The sequence below is a fragment of the Bidens hawaiensis genome, unplaced genomic scaffold (genome assembly GCF_021521415.1).
Source record: "Bidens hawaiensis isolate Kalapana, Puna unplaced genomic scaffold, B.hawaiensis_p1.1 tig00038073_1, whole genome shotgun sequence".
In the NCBI taxonomy this organism is placed as follows: domain Eukaryota; kingdom Viridiplantae; phylum Streptophyta; class Magnoliopsida; order Asterales; family Asteraceae; genus Bidens; species Bidens hawaiensis.
Window position 1 is genome coordinate 42,783 of NW_027496667.1, and position 17,750 is coordinate 60,532.

Consider the following 17,750-nt stretch of genomic DNA (forward strand, 5'->3'; position numbering starts at 1 on the left):
TATCCGAGAATAAAAAATGGAACTTCTCAAAATGAATCAAATATTAAAGGTGGCAACTTAATAAGTGCATGGGCAAACGGGTGGGTTTGGTGTGAATAATGACTCTCGCATACCAAATGGGTAGTCGATCAAGTCTTTTAAATTAATAAGTTGCATAAGTAAAGCTTTAAGAATTACAAAAATACAACTAAGTATAAACAATGCAACTAAAATGTGTTAACGTGCACCCATAAGAGAACACGACGGGCCCATGCGAAGTTTGTGCCGAAAGAATTCAAAATGCAGCCGAGAGAGACTTTTGGTGAAAATATTCGCGACTTGAAGCTTGGTAGGAATAAAGCGAGTGTAAAGCTGACTGGATGAAACAAATTCACGGATGAAGTGGTAATCTAAAGCAATATGTTTAGCTCGTTTGTGAGAAATCGCGTTTTGAGTGAGGAATAAAGCACTCTTACTATCACATAGTAAAGTAGAACGATCCGATGTGATGGCATGAAGTTCTTGGAAGCAAATGAGTTATCCAAATAGTTCTAGTGACGGTATTTGCCATGGCAACGTATTCTGACTCAAATGGGCCCACACCCAAATCCTCGTTCTCCTGTATACGGGCCAACGGGGTTTCTCGGATAGGCCCATGTTCTTTAAATAAGTTACTTAGACTAGCCTGTTCACGAGCCGAGCCGAACGGCTGAAATTCGAACTGAGAGAAAAACGAAACGAGCCAAAATCGAATCGAGCATATTTCGATCGAACATCGAGCGATTACGAGCATTTTTTATTTCTTTTTTACATTAAGTTTTCAATAAGAAACAAGTTTGAAGGTTGTAAATAATATTTTGTAAACAAAATAGTACTTTTAGACAAACGTATAATAGGTTGTAAATTTTAGGAGAAAAAAGTTTGAAACGAGATATAATGAACATAGAAACAAGCTTTTAGTATTCTGAAAACTTGAATCGAACTAATAAAACTATAAAATTCAAGGAATAAGAAAAATTTAAAAGGTTTTAACAAATTATATACTTATATTTTATGTTTGTTGTCTATATATTTATATATTTGTTCATATATACTTATATATAAAATAAATTAAAAATATTCGAGCCGAACCGAACCGAGCAGAGCGGCTCATTTACAATCGAGCAGAAAAACGAGCGAGATTTTCCAAGCAGTTTCCGAGCGAGCGGCGAGCGAGTTCGAGCGACGAGCAGTTTGAACGGCACAAACTTAGACCCTTGTCATTTGAAATTTTATTCGGGCCAAATGGGCTCGTCTAGTGGATTGGTTTTCTCACATCTCTCTCATAGGTCTACTTCACATTTCAGAGATGTGAACCCGGCCCAAAATGCTTGTCAGACTTGTCTGTTAAAGAGATTACACAATATTATGGATTTACTGCCATGTTTACCTGCAAGACTATTGTAGTGGGCCCAAAAAGCCCTCAAAGCGCCCAGGAATAGGCATGTTCAAAACGGTTTGGGACTAGGAACCGGAACCGGTTCCTAACCGGTTCCTATATTCAAAACCCCCTTTTAAACCGGTTCCAGGCTCGAACCGGTTAGGGAACCGAACCGGTTCTCCCACCCTCGGACCCCTAACATATCTAACCGGTTCTTACCGGTTCCTAACCCGGTTCCTGTACCGTAACCGGTTCCAACCGGTTACAGTGTAAAATTTTTTTTTTTTTCGTTTTTCGTTTGCGATTTGGATTCTAAACTACGATTCGTATTTGTATAACATGAAAAATAAAAAAAACTATTAACATAAAAATAAACAATTAACTGATGAGGAATACTCATCAGTGGGAACATTAAACTTATAAATATAAAGTTGTGACATATTATTTCTAGAAAAGCCTTCTTGTTCGTCGTAATTATTGAGCGGCGACTTCTTCCTCGGAATTACTTGTAGAAATGCCTTCTTGTTCGTCGTGCACTCGAACATCAAGTGGTGTTTCATCTTCGAGAGTGGTTACGTGTTGAATACGATCGATTGAGTCCAAGTGATCCTTTAAGCAAATGCACATCTCCACAGACTCCGAATTTAGTCTTGTTCTTCTCACCGATATTACCCTGCCACTAAGAGAAAAAGCGGATTCCGAAGCTACCGTAGAAGCTTGGACGGTTAGTAAATCACGGGCCATGGTGGCAAGAATCGGAAACTCGGTTTCCTTTACCTTCCACCAATCCAAAACATCAAAAGTGCCATATTCCTCTTCGGATAAACCGGTAGAGTAATCATTTGCACTATACCTTCCTAGTTCGCTTGAAGGGGTGTTACCCCTTTGTTTTTTAGCCGTTACGTTGCGAACGGTGTTCATAAGGCTAATCATGGGATCTCGTACTCTAGTAGCACTTGAACTTGATGAAGACCCCCCCGACATAGGCATGTGTATGTTTGACCCATATTTATTTAAATAAAAGTCATACATAAATTTAAAATTCAAGTTAAAATCATTTTTTGCCTCTGTTGAAAAGTTTGGGTCAACTTCATGCATATCTAAGGCTGAAAAAATTTCGTCTATCACACATTCAACCCCCCGTAACATTTAACATTGGGTTTAAAGCGGCGGCGCAAGTAAAAACCGGTGGCAATTCAAGAAAGTATTTTTTTAATTTAAACTTCATTGGTAATATGATGTTTGAAAACATTGGACTTTTATTTTCAAATTCTTTAAGATTGTTAACGATTAAAAATAACTCCGAAAGAACCAAGGGACTTGTCGGATAATACGTTCCCGATAGTTTCGTAGTTGATGTTTTAAAAACTTCAAGAAAAGTCGATAAGTCATTGATAATTTCCCATTTCTCATTTGAAAAGGGGATTGCCAAATCATTCTCGGCAAGACTAGAATGAAACATTTGTAAAGTTTCTCTTGGTTTCAAAGCACTTTGAAACATTATGCAAGTGGAATTCCATCGATGAGGTACATCCCAATTAGCTCCCAAAGCTTTTCTTCCCGTATCTTTACAAAATTTTCTATATTCCATTTGTCTTTTTTTACTTTTCTTAAAAACTTCATGTATCATTAGTCTAAAATCGTTTATAACCGATGTAACCTCATCCGAAGCAAGTCCGTCTTGCACGATTAAATTAATGATATGTGCAACACACCTTGAGTGAAAAAATACACCATTGCAAATCGGCGTATATTTTAATTTTAATTTATCAACCGCCGATGTATTATTCGACGCGTTATCAAATGCCATTGAAAATATTTTATTTTCTAGTTTATAAGTTTTTCTAACATAATCTAAAATTTCAAACAAATTATCTCCCGTATGTGGATACTCAAAGAGTTCGAAAGCAATGGTGCGTTTCATCATTTCCCACGATGACGGGTCTACCCAATGAGCGGTGACACAAAGATAAGATTTGGGTAGACCATGTGGAGCCGACCAAACATCACTAGTTAAGTTTATTCCCGTATTTATATTTTCAAAATATGCAATTAGTACCTCTTTGGCCTTCTTCCACAATTTTAAACAATAACGTTTAAGAGTATGACGACTTACGTGAGTGTATTGTGGTTGAAGCGTATCTCGAATCATGGCGGTTAAGCGAGGGTTGTCGAAGTGGCTAAACGGCAAAGCTTCTTGAATCACAAACTTCGCCATACGATCTTGAACTCGATCAATTTGGTATGTAAATATTCCGCCTTCACTATCCATTTGCGTTTGTTGCGAATCGACGTTCTTTTTCAACGCCTTGCAATACGGTTTTTTGATGTGTTTCTTCAAATTTGAATTCGAAAGTGGGTTTAAATAAATCCCACAAAACTTGAACCGAGCCTTCAATGAATGGTCACTCAATTCAACCAAATCCCAATTGCACCAAATCTCTTGATTACGATTATGAGGTACAATACGAACGAAACTTGTTTCGGCGTTGGAACCTTGACCAACCGATGATTGTGAGGCAGCCATAACAACAAATATGAATATAGAAGAAGAGAAAACAAGAGATTAGAGAACTCAAAACGTTGTAATAGCGTTTTTTTGTATTTTTTTTGCGTTCGGGTTTGCGTTTTGAGTGTTGTGATGAACACATGACACCAAATACCTATTTATACTAGTAGTGGGGTGCTTGGGGGAGCTAAAAAACGGCTATTTTTGACCCCAACGGTCAAAAAACGGCCAAAAAAAACGATTTCCAACGGCTATATTCGATCCAACGGCTAGAACCGGTTAGGAACCGGTTCCGGATGGTTCGGTTCCAGAACCGGTTCCGGTTCGGTTCCGGTTCCTACCCGCCCCCACTCAGAAATGCAAGAACCGGTCACGGATCATCGGGTTGAATCAGATAGGGTCCGGTTCCTACAAAAAACGGGTAGGAACCGGTTCGGGTCCGGTTCGGGTCCACCGGTTCGGTTCCAGGAACCGGTTTCGTTGAACATCTCTACCCAGGAACACCCCCCCTGTTGCTTTGGGTTGTTTGAGGTGGGGGGAGGGAGGGGCTCCTACGAAGCGTCGAAAGAGGGGAAGATAATTGGTGGTTGCTTTATTTGTTTTTTAATAATATAATAATAATGAAATAATGATTTTGAATGGGCTTCATTCGCTACACCATTTTGTAAAACGCCCTTATTGTTAGATGGTGTCACATGAAGACATTTCTTTGTCTTTAGTTTTCTCTTTTGAGATTGTATGAAAACCCTGACCCTTAAAAGACTTGGATTGTAGTATCTGGAGTGCCATATGACACAAGATGTTTCTTTGGTTCACGATGTAGTTTTATACATAAGTTCTAAGGGTTTTTCTTTAGTATCAAAGGCACACTAGTCACCTATTAAATAAAATTAACATAACGTCTATTGGTGTTCGCCAAATGAATTAAATAATAACATGGCAAATTTTCAATCCATAATAAGAAAGATTTTTATTTCTTTGTTTTATAAGAAAAAAGTGATTAATTATTCTCAAAGCTGTAGATTATTTAACCACACACTCAAATCAGCTTAATGGACCTCTCTCAATGGGCTTGCATGACCCACAAAATCCAAAGACAAAAGTTATTTGTAGAGGTGCACAAATCAGGTTTTTTTTAATATCGGGTTTGGGTATGAATCGGTTTCGGGTATGATCGGGTATTAGAAAATCGGGTATTGAGAGAAATCGGGTAGGGTTCGGGTAGGGAATTGAAGAGAAAAACTCAACCCTATGTACCCGGGTAGGGTATGATCGGGTTCGGGTATTGGAACCGGGTATATGTCCGGTACAGCCGGGTATTAATACCCGATTTTGAATTTGTAATTTTTTATACATTTTTTAATTTGTTTAAAATTTATATTTGCTTTGTAATTTATAAAAATAATTAAACTATATTACAAAAACTATAAATCCACTTAATTACATATTATTTACTTAGTAATATGCATTTTATAAAAAACATAAACATAAAAGTTGTGAAGTAAACATAAAAATATACTATAAAAACTCAGGTATTATTTCGGGTATTAGAAAATTGGTATCAGGTTTAGGGTTTGACCGGGTCCGGGTATAAATCGGGTACGGTTCCGGTACGGATATTGTCCTCAAAATGCATACCCTATCCATACCCTACGGTCGGTTCCGGTTTCGGGTATAGAATACCCGGGTATAAAAATAATTAGTTCCGGGTATTTTTTTCGAGTCCGGTTCCGGGTACGAGTTTTTTTGTGCACCTCTAGTTATTTGGGTTTGCTTAAGATTTAGAAACTAAAACTAAAAATAAAATTAAGTTTAAAATTTAGCTATATTTTTTTTAACTTCAAGTGAAGTTAAAAAAAAAATTAGCTAGTTTTTTAACGACTAAACACACACTTAATACTTCTTTTTACTCATAAAATTTAGGTACTAAACTCGTAATGCATAACCTTTAACAAAATAGACTAAAACAGATGGAAACTTGTAATATTTGACCGGATAACATGCCAATATTCGACGAATATAGAATTTACTTTAAAAATTTTAACAGTTAAACAACTGACACAACATTGTTTGACACCCATTATATTTGATTTATCTACCTCAAAACCGAATACGTTAAAATATTAAAAATATAATCAATAATATTTTATTATTTTAACTTTACTAAACTTGTTAGAAACTTTAAAGTTATAGTTAAAATTACAGTTAAGTATTTATAATATTTTAAATCAGCTTTTGAGATGATTTTTATATTTGGTTTAACTGATGAATTGCCAACAAATAATTGCAACCGCCTAAGATAGTAAACGAAGATCCATGATACACGAGAGGAACCCCACAAACTCGACAGATAATGACTAAACCTGTTTACTAAAAAGGACCATATGTAATATATAATTTTTTTCTTAATAAAATTATTAAAAACAGTAAGGCTGGCTCTATCATTTCTGTTTCATGGTACGTGAATATACAACTTTTATTGACATAAGATATAGAATAATTAAACGAGTTAGTATTCATGACTGGCCAAGCATTGTATGAGTCTAAGACGGTTGCTGATATATTAAACACGATAAGACCTATTTTGTCAGCTCTAAGTATATACGAGAACCTGTCTCTAGACTTCAAAATTTCCATAGACCTTGCAAACAACGGGTGAGCAATAAACCTTCCATGACACAAACTTCAAATTATCCAAGAAACCAAAAATATTGTAAACCTAAATGCACAAATATGTTAACATCCATGAACACCCACCAATGGTTTAAACACCATCACGAACATTCATAAACTTACATCGGTTCCAACCCAAATGAATCCACTCCAAAATCTTTATTTACACCACTATGTTTTCTATATGCACACATAAACAAAAGTATTGTCCAAAACAACCCAAATTTCACCAAATTACACAAACATCATCATAAAAAGTAACAAAACCCAAAAACTGCCCACTAAAAACCTTTGGTCCAGTCATGAGTCCACATTAAACCGACCCTTTACCATAAACAAGTTCAAATCTCGACCGACTCAACTCGTCCGAGTTGAGCAACGCCTCCCAATCGACCGTCTCTTCCTCTTCATATTTCTGTAACATCACTTCCAAAATCTTGTTCGCCTTCTCTTTACACCGATCAGGTCCCGTTTCTCGTTCCTTTAATAACAATTCCTCAGCCCCAGCCTCCTTCGCAAGCCCTTTAAACCTTAACCCGCCTTGACTCAACCCATATAAAGCCCCCAAGCAACTCTCCCGAGTCGACTCAGAGTCAAACTCACCCCGACTCAATAACCCGAGTAAACATTCCACCGCACCACCATCCAACATTGCGGCCCGGCCCTCCACACTCCCAGCCAAATTACACAACACCAACATAACCCGACCCGTCATATGACCCGATTTGACCATGTTTAAAAACAACTGAACCGACCCGAGTTTGACCAGCTTTGACCGGTTACTTTGAACAAGAGACAAATGGTATAAAGCCAACGCGGAGTCATGACGTGTCCTTTCCGAGCCAGACCGCAGCGCGTGGAGCAACGGCGTCAGCGCGCCGAGTACTCCAATAGCCGTTTTGTTCTGGTCATCCAAGGCCAAACTAAACAACGCGCCAGCCGCGTGGTCTAGCGCTTCAACGAACCCGCTTCTTAAAACGTCTATTAACGGCGGAACGATTCCTGACCGTACGATCTTCACTTTATTTGCGTTTTCTAACGACAAGTTAACCAAGGCCGCAACGGCGTTAACTTGAACGGCAGAGCTTCTCGAAACGATTAAATGCCGAAGCGCGGATAATAACCTCGGCGTACAAAATCGGATCCGGGTGTCCGTTTTCGTTCGGGTTATATTCCTTAATGAAACGACGGCGTTTTCCTGGTCGGAAATTAAGCCGCTTTTTAGCTGATTAATAATCTCTTCATCTTCTTCTATTAAGCTATCAATTTCAGAAGAAGAAGAAGATGAATAATATAACGGACGAGTGTTGAACGAATCGACTGCGGTCACCGCCGTAGTCGCCGCCGCGGCCACGGCGGCGACAACGGAGTCATCCGACGTGGAAGATAAGCAGCCGGAGAGTTGAATTCGTGGGGAATCTTTGATCAACGACTGTACGATGGATAGAGCCGAACGGAGATCGATGGGTTGTGGGATGGGAAGGTAGGAGTTGGTTTTGCACCAGCTGATAATGGCGGATTTGAGGGCGAGATTAGGGATAAGGGTGGTGAGGATGGTTTTGGGTTTGAACGAGAGGGAGATGCACGCGAGGACACAGTTGCGTTCGAATGTCTGGCCGGAGGAGACGATGACGGGGTCGGCCATGAGGAGGCCGGAGATGGGGCAGATGAACTCGGGAGGGGGTGAGGGTTGTTTACGGAGATTGGAGGGTGATCGGAGGAGACTGAATCTCCAGCGGTGCTTGCTGCTGCCCATCGGAATCGGAATGAATACTACTATACCGGAAGGGATGGTGAAAAGGGAATCGGAAGAGGGAAGAAAAATAACATATTGGGAAAGAGAATCAAAGAGGAAGCTATGGGTTGGGATTTATGGCTAGTATAAACACGTAAAGCTAAAAAGTTGAGTTCATCATAATTTGTTGTTATTATTATTATGTAAATTAGTTATTCGTGGTGTTGTAAAAATCATTATTCGTTGGTTGGCTGATTGGGTGAGAACTAGCGATTAGTAAATCTTGATTAAACTGATTGGATTTTAATATATAATTTTAAGTTTTATATATATACGTACACAATTTTATATATAATTTTTAATTTTATACATGCACAAAACACACTTTAGCCAAAAATGGCAAGAATTTCACTGTATGTTTACATATATATATATACGCACACAATTTGATGCATGTATGATTACAAAATGATGCTGTGGGCCATTGAAAAATGTGATTAAAAACAAAACAAGAGTTAGTCTATACCCAAGTCCTATATAATAAACAAACGATCTTACTAGAGCTCCCTATGTTTTGACGCATAAATAGAAACCCTCACGGTTTTAGTCGATTATACTTGTTTTATTACAAATTTTCAATATTAAATCATTAAATTTCAAGACATTTTCTTATTTATAAAATCTTAAGTAATACAAAAAGTTTTCATTTTTAATACATATTAATAATTACAAAATTAAAAAGAATTTGAAGAAAAAGGAGACATGATGGTTAAGCCGATAATGGCCGTCTCCATGAACCTCTTTAAATTTAGGGGCCTGGGACAAATAAAAAAATGGGCCTTTGAAATTGCATTTTAAATTATGCAATAGATAGTTTGACAATTTTACCAATAAGATTGTCTTTCAAAAGTCCAAAACAAAACAAATAATAATAAATAGAGGTGCACAAAAAACCTGTACCTGGAACCGGACCAAAAAAAATACCCGGAACCGGTTTTTTTTATACCCGGGCATTCTATACCCGAAACCGGAACCGACCCTACCCGTAGGGTATGGATAGGGTATGCATTTTGAGGTCAATACCCGTATCCGGAACCGTACCCGATTTATACCCGTAAATACCCGGACCCGGTCATACCCTATACCCATACCCCGTTATACCCGATACCCGATACCAATTTTCTAATACCCGAAATAATACATGAGCTTTTATAGTATATTTTTATGTATACTTCACGACTTTTATGTTTAAGTTTTTGTAAAATGCATAATACTAAGTAAGTAATTTGAAATTAAGAGGATTTATGGTTTTTGTAATATAGTTTAATTATTTTTATAAATTACAAAGCAAATTTAAATTTTAAACAATATAAAAAATGTATAAAAAAATAACAAATTCAAAACCGGGTATTAATACCCGGTCGTACCCGGTTGCAATACCCGAACCCGATCATACCCTACCCGGGTACATAGGGTTGAGTTTTTCTCCTCAATACCCTACCCGAATCCTACCCGATTTCTCTCAATACCTGATTTTCCAATACCCGATCATACCCGAAACCGGTTCATACCCGAACCCGGGTATTAAAAAAACCCGATTTGTGCACATCTAATAATATGTTAGTATAATGACTCATATAACACACAAATGAAGTTTTTTTCTACAAGGAAAATAATTATGGTAGTTAAACCCATAACCTTTGTTTATATGGTTTAGAGCAATTTACGTTCAATCAAAGAGGCATTTTGTAGGATTTTGTATTAAAACAAAATATTATATAAAATATAAATTACTTTTTTTTAATAATTATGAGTCTCGTAGGAGAGTGGGCTTAGGTCCGTCGTCCTCCTCGCCCTCCCTTTGAGCCGGGCCTGAAGCTGACCACCAATATGGCTAGCTATATTATTTTTAAGGATCTACGTGGCGGAGTCGGACAATGAGGTGGATTGTTAAGCCAGCTTAGTCTAACAATAGGCATGTGTTGCTCTTTAGGTGCTTAAATGATGAGACCGTTTTTTATATTAGGCTGAGGGGTGTGGGGCGCTAACCTGGGCGCGAGAGCCCCTCCGCTCGCGCCCCCAGGCGCTAACCCCACACCACCGGGGCGTGAACCGGGGCGCGAACGGGGCGCGAGCGCGAGCCCCCAGGCAGGCGTGAGTGTGGTCGCGGGAGAAGAGAGAGAAAGAGCCGTTGAGCTCGCCCAAAAGAGCCGTTGGAGCTCCGAATTTTTTAAAAAAAAAACCTTAAAACCTCTATATAATACCCCAAATTACTCCCATTTCAACCATATTAAAACACAATTTCACCTTACAAACTCTTATATAATATCCCAAACTCCTATATAATACCCAAAAATGTCTGGAAATTGGTACCCAAACCTAGATTCAGATTATATTGAAGTCGATTTATGGTCGTCACCAGACCAACCGATGTTTTATTCGGGGCCGCAAGAAACATCCGGCTTTCAACCATCCAACATACAACCGTCTCCTAACTTTGTTGTTCCAGAGACACAAGAATCACACGGTGATGCTACGGGAGTAAGAAGACGCGTCCACCGGAAAAAACAACTTGCAACGGACGTGCCGGGACCGGCTTCGACTCCGAGGACGAAACGGAAAACCACTCCGTGGTCATCGGATGAGAAGGAAGCCTTGTGTCGGGCTTGGATAGTCATTTCTGAGGATCGGCGTTGCGGTAATTGTTTTAACGTTTTTAAAAATGATTTTTAATAAAAAATTAAATAAAAAAGTTAACTTGAAATCTAATTTAATTATTCGTTTTGCAGCCGACTACCAAAAAAGCAAGGTTTTTTGGACAAAGGTTAGGGAGACGTTCTATACGCTCGTTGGGAGTACAGAGCGAAACGCCGATATGATTTCGGGTCGGTGGTCCGAAATCAGAAAATTTGTCGGCTTGTTTACTAATCTTTTCAACAGGAACGCCGGTCGTATGAGACCAAGTGGCAGTGATGATTTGGCGGTTTACAATTTCACGGTCGAAGAGTGGAGGCAGGAGTGTTTGCGGAGGTATGGGACGGTGAAGACGTGGGACAATTTAAAGTTGTGGGAGAGGTTGAAAAGGTGTTCCAAGTGGGTTGAGCTTGTGGCGCCGGACCATGATGCGGAAGTAGGGCCGAAACGGACTAAAACTAGTTCGTCTGGAGCGTATTGCACTTCCGCCGGGTCGGATTGCCGCGTTGGATTCGACCTAAACATTACGGGGGAGGAAACGTCTTCACCGCCGAGGAGGCGGCCATTGGGAAGGGACGCCAAGGGGAAAAAACCGGCTGAGGGGGGAGCCGTAAACATCGTCGATCTTGTTGAATCCCTCAATAAATTCAACAAAACCATGGAGGTGGTCTCTAATGACAAAAAGGAAAAAAGTCGAATGAGAGATTTGGACTTCCTTACAAGAGACTTCAGTAACCTAAATCCGGTCGATCAAATGCTGATGGAAAAGCAAAAGGAACGTATCCGAAAGAGGTTGATCGAAGAAGACCAAGCCGAAGAATAAGAATAATGTTTTTTTAGTACTTTAATTTTTATTTTATTTTTAGATATTAATGTGTTTTTTTTAATGTGTGTTTTTTTTAATAATTTATGAGTTTTTTTAATAATACGTTTTTTGAATATATTTATAAAAAAATAAAAAAAAAAAATCCGCTGGAGCCCCTCCACACCAGGGCCAGGGGCTCCAACACCCCCCTTATCCAGTTTCTCTCTCTGCCACACGTCACAATATTATTGGCTGGAGCCCCCACTCGCGCCCCCATTAGAGCCCCCCACACCCCTCAGCCTTAGATGCCTTATACGTTAGCTAAATCTCATGTTTAACCGAATTATAACATGTGACAAGTTCTGGTTGGTTTAAAATAAGAATATGTACTTGTAGGATACGAGGTAATGTACGTTTCAAAAAGAATTTAATAAAGCATGTCTATTTTAGTAATTTTTCATTCAAATATGTATGGGATGAGCTAAACAATCTACCTTTTTAGTAATCTGAAGTATAATACATGCTTTATGGTTTTTGTTTTTATTCGTGTACTATTTTCGAAAGAGGGAGAGTTGACCACTCTTACACGAAGACTCAAAAGTCAAAACATAGTCACAATTTTAAATGCGAAAGACTTATATGATGTATTATTATGCATGCTTTGCTTGGTTGCTAAGAATTTTGATTGCACCAATTACTATAGTTTTTTATAATTAAGTTTAGTGCTTTTTTAAAATCTTATAACCCTTAGCTTACTCCTCAATCTTGTCTCTTACGCATAGTATACACTCATGAAAACAATATATGTTGTGTTTTGAAGTTTTTAACAAAGAGTAAATTACAGCTCTATTCTTTTAAATTACTCAAATTATGACCTAGATTATTTCAAAAAGATGTTTCACTCTTTATTTTATTTGTATATTTGCCTTGATTTTAGTTCCTTATAATAACAACTGTTTTGACTAAAACCAAGTCAATTTCAGGCGACCAAAACCCTGCAACCGATGTTCCCGATAGACTCGAAGCTCTTCATAGGGGGGAGGGGTGGTGGATGTGATGAAATTTTTCATCACATACCCTATCTAATCAAATGGTGTCACATCACCAACCCTAAATTCATCACATTTTGATGGAATTTGGTAGGGGTGGTGGTGTGGTGTGGGGTGATGGCCATTTTCTTGGAAAACAACCCCAAATCCTTCCCCCCAACGGTCCTATTTACTTGGAAAACAACCATCACTTGCGTGATGGCCATCACGCAAGACACCCTCCTCAAGCTTGACAAACCACCGGCGGCGGTGTGAGGTGAGCCCATCACGCGTGATGGGTGTCCCTCACGCATTACCCCGGGTCCCTTAATCAGGCGTGTTAGAAAAGCTTCTCTCAAAAAGACAAATGAAGTTTACAAATTTTTTCAACTAAGCTTACTAAACATTGGTCTTACCTTGGATCAAGGGTAGAGACTATTTAGGTAGGCTATTATTATTATTATTATTATTTAGGGTTAAATCTAGATGAGCCAATGACCCAAGCTAACGAGCTTTGAGCTTGATTTGTTTAGAAATCAAAGCCAAGTTTGAGCCGGCTCGTTTAATTTCGAGCTTTTTTTGAGCCGAACTTCTTTCGAGCTATTTTCGAACGAGCGAGCCACGTGTCAAAAGCTGTTTTAGTCGAGCTCATAACCACACACCGGTCGAACACAAAGCGATCACAATCACACATGCAAAACTAATTTACTCCCAATTTGGAATAAGCTTTAACTTTGAGTACTTTCCAAAAACAAAGACAAATATTAATTGTTTCTCCATGTGAAGATTGAAATGCTGACATTTGAGAGATGAATTAGGCCTACATTTCCAAGGTCACCGATGAATGGTTAAACCAAAAAGGAACAAATCTTTGAAATTAGTGAGTAAAGTGGGGCCCTTTGATTATGTAATAAGTCTCCTGGCATCCACTAGATGATGTTTTGTTTGATTGAATATGAGCTACTCTTTTTTTCCTGTTCATACCTTCTTTTCTTTCTGGAAAGTGCCAAAATCAACATCTAAAAAGATCACTATTACTTCAAAGTAATATAATAAAATATGTGCATGCAAATTTATAATTTTAAACGGGTTTTAGCTTTCTTAACTTCTATTAGAAAAATATCATGTGGCATGTTCATATTGTTAGTTATATCAGTAAGGTATAGTTTAATCCGGTTTAACCTAAAACGGTAAACACCCTAAAATAATAGTAAAAAGGTAAGAAAACGCTATAAAATTGATATAACTAAACAAAACAATATATACATGTTAAAAAGAAAACTAAAACATAAGCGTATTAAAAATATTAAGCTATATTTTTTAGTTGCACTCTTATAATCTTATAAGTAGCATTTTGTATATTTTTAATTACTAAAATAGATAGGGTAAAGTTAAAATTATAAATAAGGTTAAAAATAAGGAGGATGAGAAGAAATAGGATTATAACACTTGCAATCTTCACATCAACCTGATTTTATAAAAGAAGGGTATTTTTGGAACTTTTTTGGTTTATTTTTTGAATCCAAATCCCTTATCAATTGATTACCATATCAATTGAATCAATAAACAATCATCCTGCATCTTATCGTTGAATCAATAAAGCAAATCGAAGATTACAAACTCAGCTATGAACGATGAAGGATTGGTACAAATTCAGATACGAACTCGGCAATGAACGATGATGAATTTGGTATGAATTTTTCCCTTTTTATTTGATTCAATTGATTGATTTGATTGATTCAGTTTAGTTCATGCGATTTTTTATTCAGAGTGTATAAAATTGATTTATGTTTTGCCTTAATTTGATAAATCGATTTTTATTGTATTATTTGATTTCGTTTACAAACATTGTGCCTTTTTTGTAACATCATTTTGTCTTACTGATAAAATATGTTTTACTATTTGTGTTTTAATTTAGGGTAGCATTTTGTTATTTTATATAGAAATTTGTGTATACTTAACAGAGTTTTATTGATTTAGATGTTGGAGTTTACAATGAACTTGGTGAAGAACGTGTATCCCCTAGGTCTGGAAAAATATATTACAATGATCAAACTTGGTCAATCACGTAAACCTGTTATAGGTATGATGTTGATTTTGTTGAGCTTGCCTATGGTTTTTATGTTAGCTATGCTCATGCTAGTGGTTTTAGTGTTAGGAAGAATAGTGCATACACTAATCATGGTCTTCTGAAATTGAAGTATTATATTTGTTCTAAGGAAGGGTTTAAAACTGGAAGTGAGTATAGTACATTAGATGATGCAAACAATGGTAAAAGAAAGCATATGAAACCATCTAAGAGAACCGGATACGGTGCACATATTAAGTTTAGGTGATGAAAACAAGTATGAGGTTTACGTTTTTGAAGAAGAACATAACCACAGTTTCGTGCATAAAGATGATATTCAGTTTTTAACATATGCGAGAAGGATAGATTACGTAAAAGAAAGTGTCATTCAAGCATTGTCTAAAGTAAATCAAGAGCCTTTTAGAGCATTTAATAGTTTGAAGAGTTTGTATGGTAGTTATAAGGAGCTAGGTGCAACAAAGAATGACTTTAAGAATTTTAAGACGCGCCAAAGTCAATACATTAGTGACTAGTAAGGTATTGTTATTCTGTTTCGATTACTTGTTGGTAGTCTTTTTTTTACACCGTTTCTGTATTGTATCATTTTTATGCATTGTGTTTTTTTTACTATTTTTTTTTGCAAATACTTTTATGTACATTGTATCTTTTTTTATGCTACTCTATATAAATTGTGTCTTTTTTCATGTTCAAATATTTGTAGGTTGGGCCAGCAACGTCTAATGTTTCTGAGTTCAAAGAAAAATTATCTCAGATTGTGTGGACATATTCTATTACAACGAATGAGTTTGAAGAGAAATGATAGTTTCTTACAAAGCATTAAAGAGAAAGAAGCAACAACCAGTTCTGGAGTTTCTTGTTGGCAAGATTCAGAGTCTTAATAATTTTTACTTTAGTTTATTGTGTAAAAATGTTCATTGTGTCTAATGCTCGTCGTGTCATATTGGAATATTTTTAGTGTATATGGAGTGACTTACATTTAGCTTTTATACTTCAGCTTTTATTATGTTATAATGGTCATTGTGTCATTTTAAAGACATATTCTAAATGTTTTTCATAAACCATTCAACCATCAAAGTTGCATGGTCATTGTTTCATATTTTATATATTGTATTATAATGGTCATTGTGGCATATTAAAGAAATTCTAAATGTTTGTCATAAACCATTCAAACAATCAATTTTTGCATGGTCATTGTGTCATAGACATAGTGATCTTATAGTAATATGGTTACCTTTTGTGTCATCACAATAAGTGTTTTTTTGCTACAGATACCTTTATTGTGTTCATTGTGTAATACATTTTATTGACAAATACGATCATACAATGCATGTATCATACAATATTCGAGACAAACCAAAATACATTCCAAATGTTGTCATAAACCATTCAAGCTTCAAAAATAAGAAAAACAAAATAAAACATAATACAATATTTATAACTAACAAGTTAACATTTTCTTAACCAACCAATCATACATCCACCTTTCTTCAATCCACTTCTTTAAAATACATTTCAAATGTTGTCATAAACCATTCAAATTTCCAAAAGAGAAAAGAAAACAAAACAGAACACCATTAACCAACTAACCATACATCCACCTTGTTTCAATCCACATCTTTAGTCAACCTTTGTAGTATTCTTTATGACACAACATATACATACGTACCTTGATATGATTGTTTAACCTCATCCACATTGTTCTTTTTCTGTGTTTCCCCTTCTTTAACCATGTCTTTCTTCTTATTCTTTACAGCTTCAAAACTCATCATGCCTTCATCCAGTTAAAATATGACACAATCAAAATATAACACAGTAGATTATGACACAACATATACGTACGTACCTTGATACGATGGTTTAACCTCCCCTTTCTTTAACCATGTGTGCTACAACCTTTTCTTTTGACATGATATACATTTTTGGTATCGTCTTTGTTTTCTCAGCTGCTATGTCTTCATTTTTATTCTTTCCAGCTTCAAAACTCATCATGCTTTCTAAAATCCAATTAATATATGACACAATCAGTATATAACACAATATATTATGCCGCAACAGACTTTATGACATAAAAGTTTTAAAATATGACACAATAGCCTTTATGACACAATACATATGTACCTTAAGACGATTTTTTGACCTCGTCCACATGGTTCTAATTTTTTTCTCTCCCTTATTCAACCACGGGTTGTGCACCTTTTTATTTTCCAGCTTCAACATTCATTGTGTTTTTTACCAGACTCTGTTTCCATTGTGTTATATTTACCAGACTCTGTTTCCATTGTGTTATATTTACCAGACTCTGTTTCTATTGTGTCATATTCACATGACTCATCTTATGCACAATAACACAATAGTCTAACTGCACAATGACACAATAATGTTTATGCACTAATACAAATGATCTTATATCACACAATAACACAATAGTCTAACTGCACAATGACACAATAATGTATATATACTCACACAAATGATCTTATATGACACAATAACACAATAGTCTAACTGCACAATAATGTATATGCACTCATACAAATGATCTTATATGACACAATAACACAATAGCCTAACTGCACAATGGCACAATAATGTATATGCACTCATACAAATGATCTTATATCACAGTCTAACAGCACAATGGCACAATAATGTTTATACACTCACACAAATGATCTTATATCACACAATAACGCAATAGTTTAACCGCACATTGGCACAATAATGTTTATACACTCACACAAATGATCTTATATGACACAATAACATAATAGTCTAACTGCATAATGACACAATAATGTTTATACACTCACACAAATGA

The 17,750-nt window shown here is 36.6% G+C and overlaps 1 protein-coding gene across 1 annotated transcript; it reads right to left on the reverse strand.

Moving 5' to 3' along the window:
- Positions 1-6,700: 6,700 nt before the first annotated feature.
- Positions 6,701-8,440, reverse strand: LOC143589966 (U-box domain-containing protein 40-like). Its single transcript, XM_077070578.1, has one exon. The coding sequence runs from the start codon at positions 8,335-8,337 to the stop codon at positions 6,895-6,897; it is 1,443 nt and encodes a 480-aa protein (XP_076926693.1). The 5' UTR covers positions 8,338-8,440; the 3' UTR covers positions 6,701-6,894.
- Positions 8,441-17,750: the final 9,310 nt, after the last annotated feature.

Bases quoted from the DNA above. Each gene is read 5' to 3' on its own strand.
- LOC143589966 (XM_077070578.1), bottom strand. From the start codon at position 8,337: ATGGGCAGCAGCAAGCACCGCTGGAGATTCAGTCTCCTCCGATCACCC.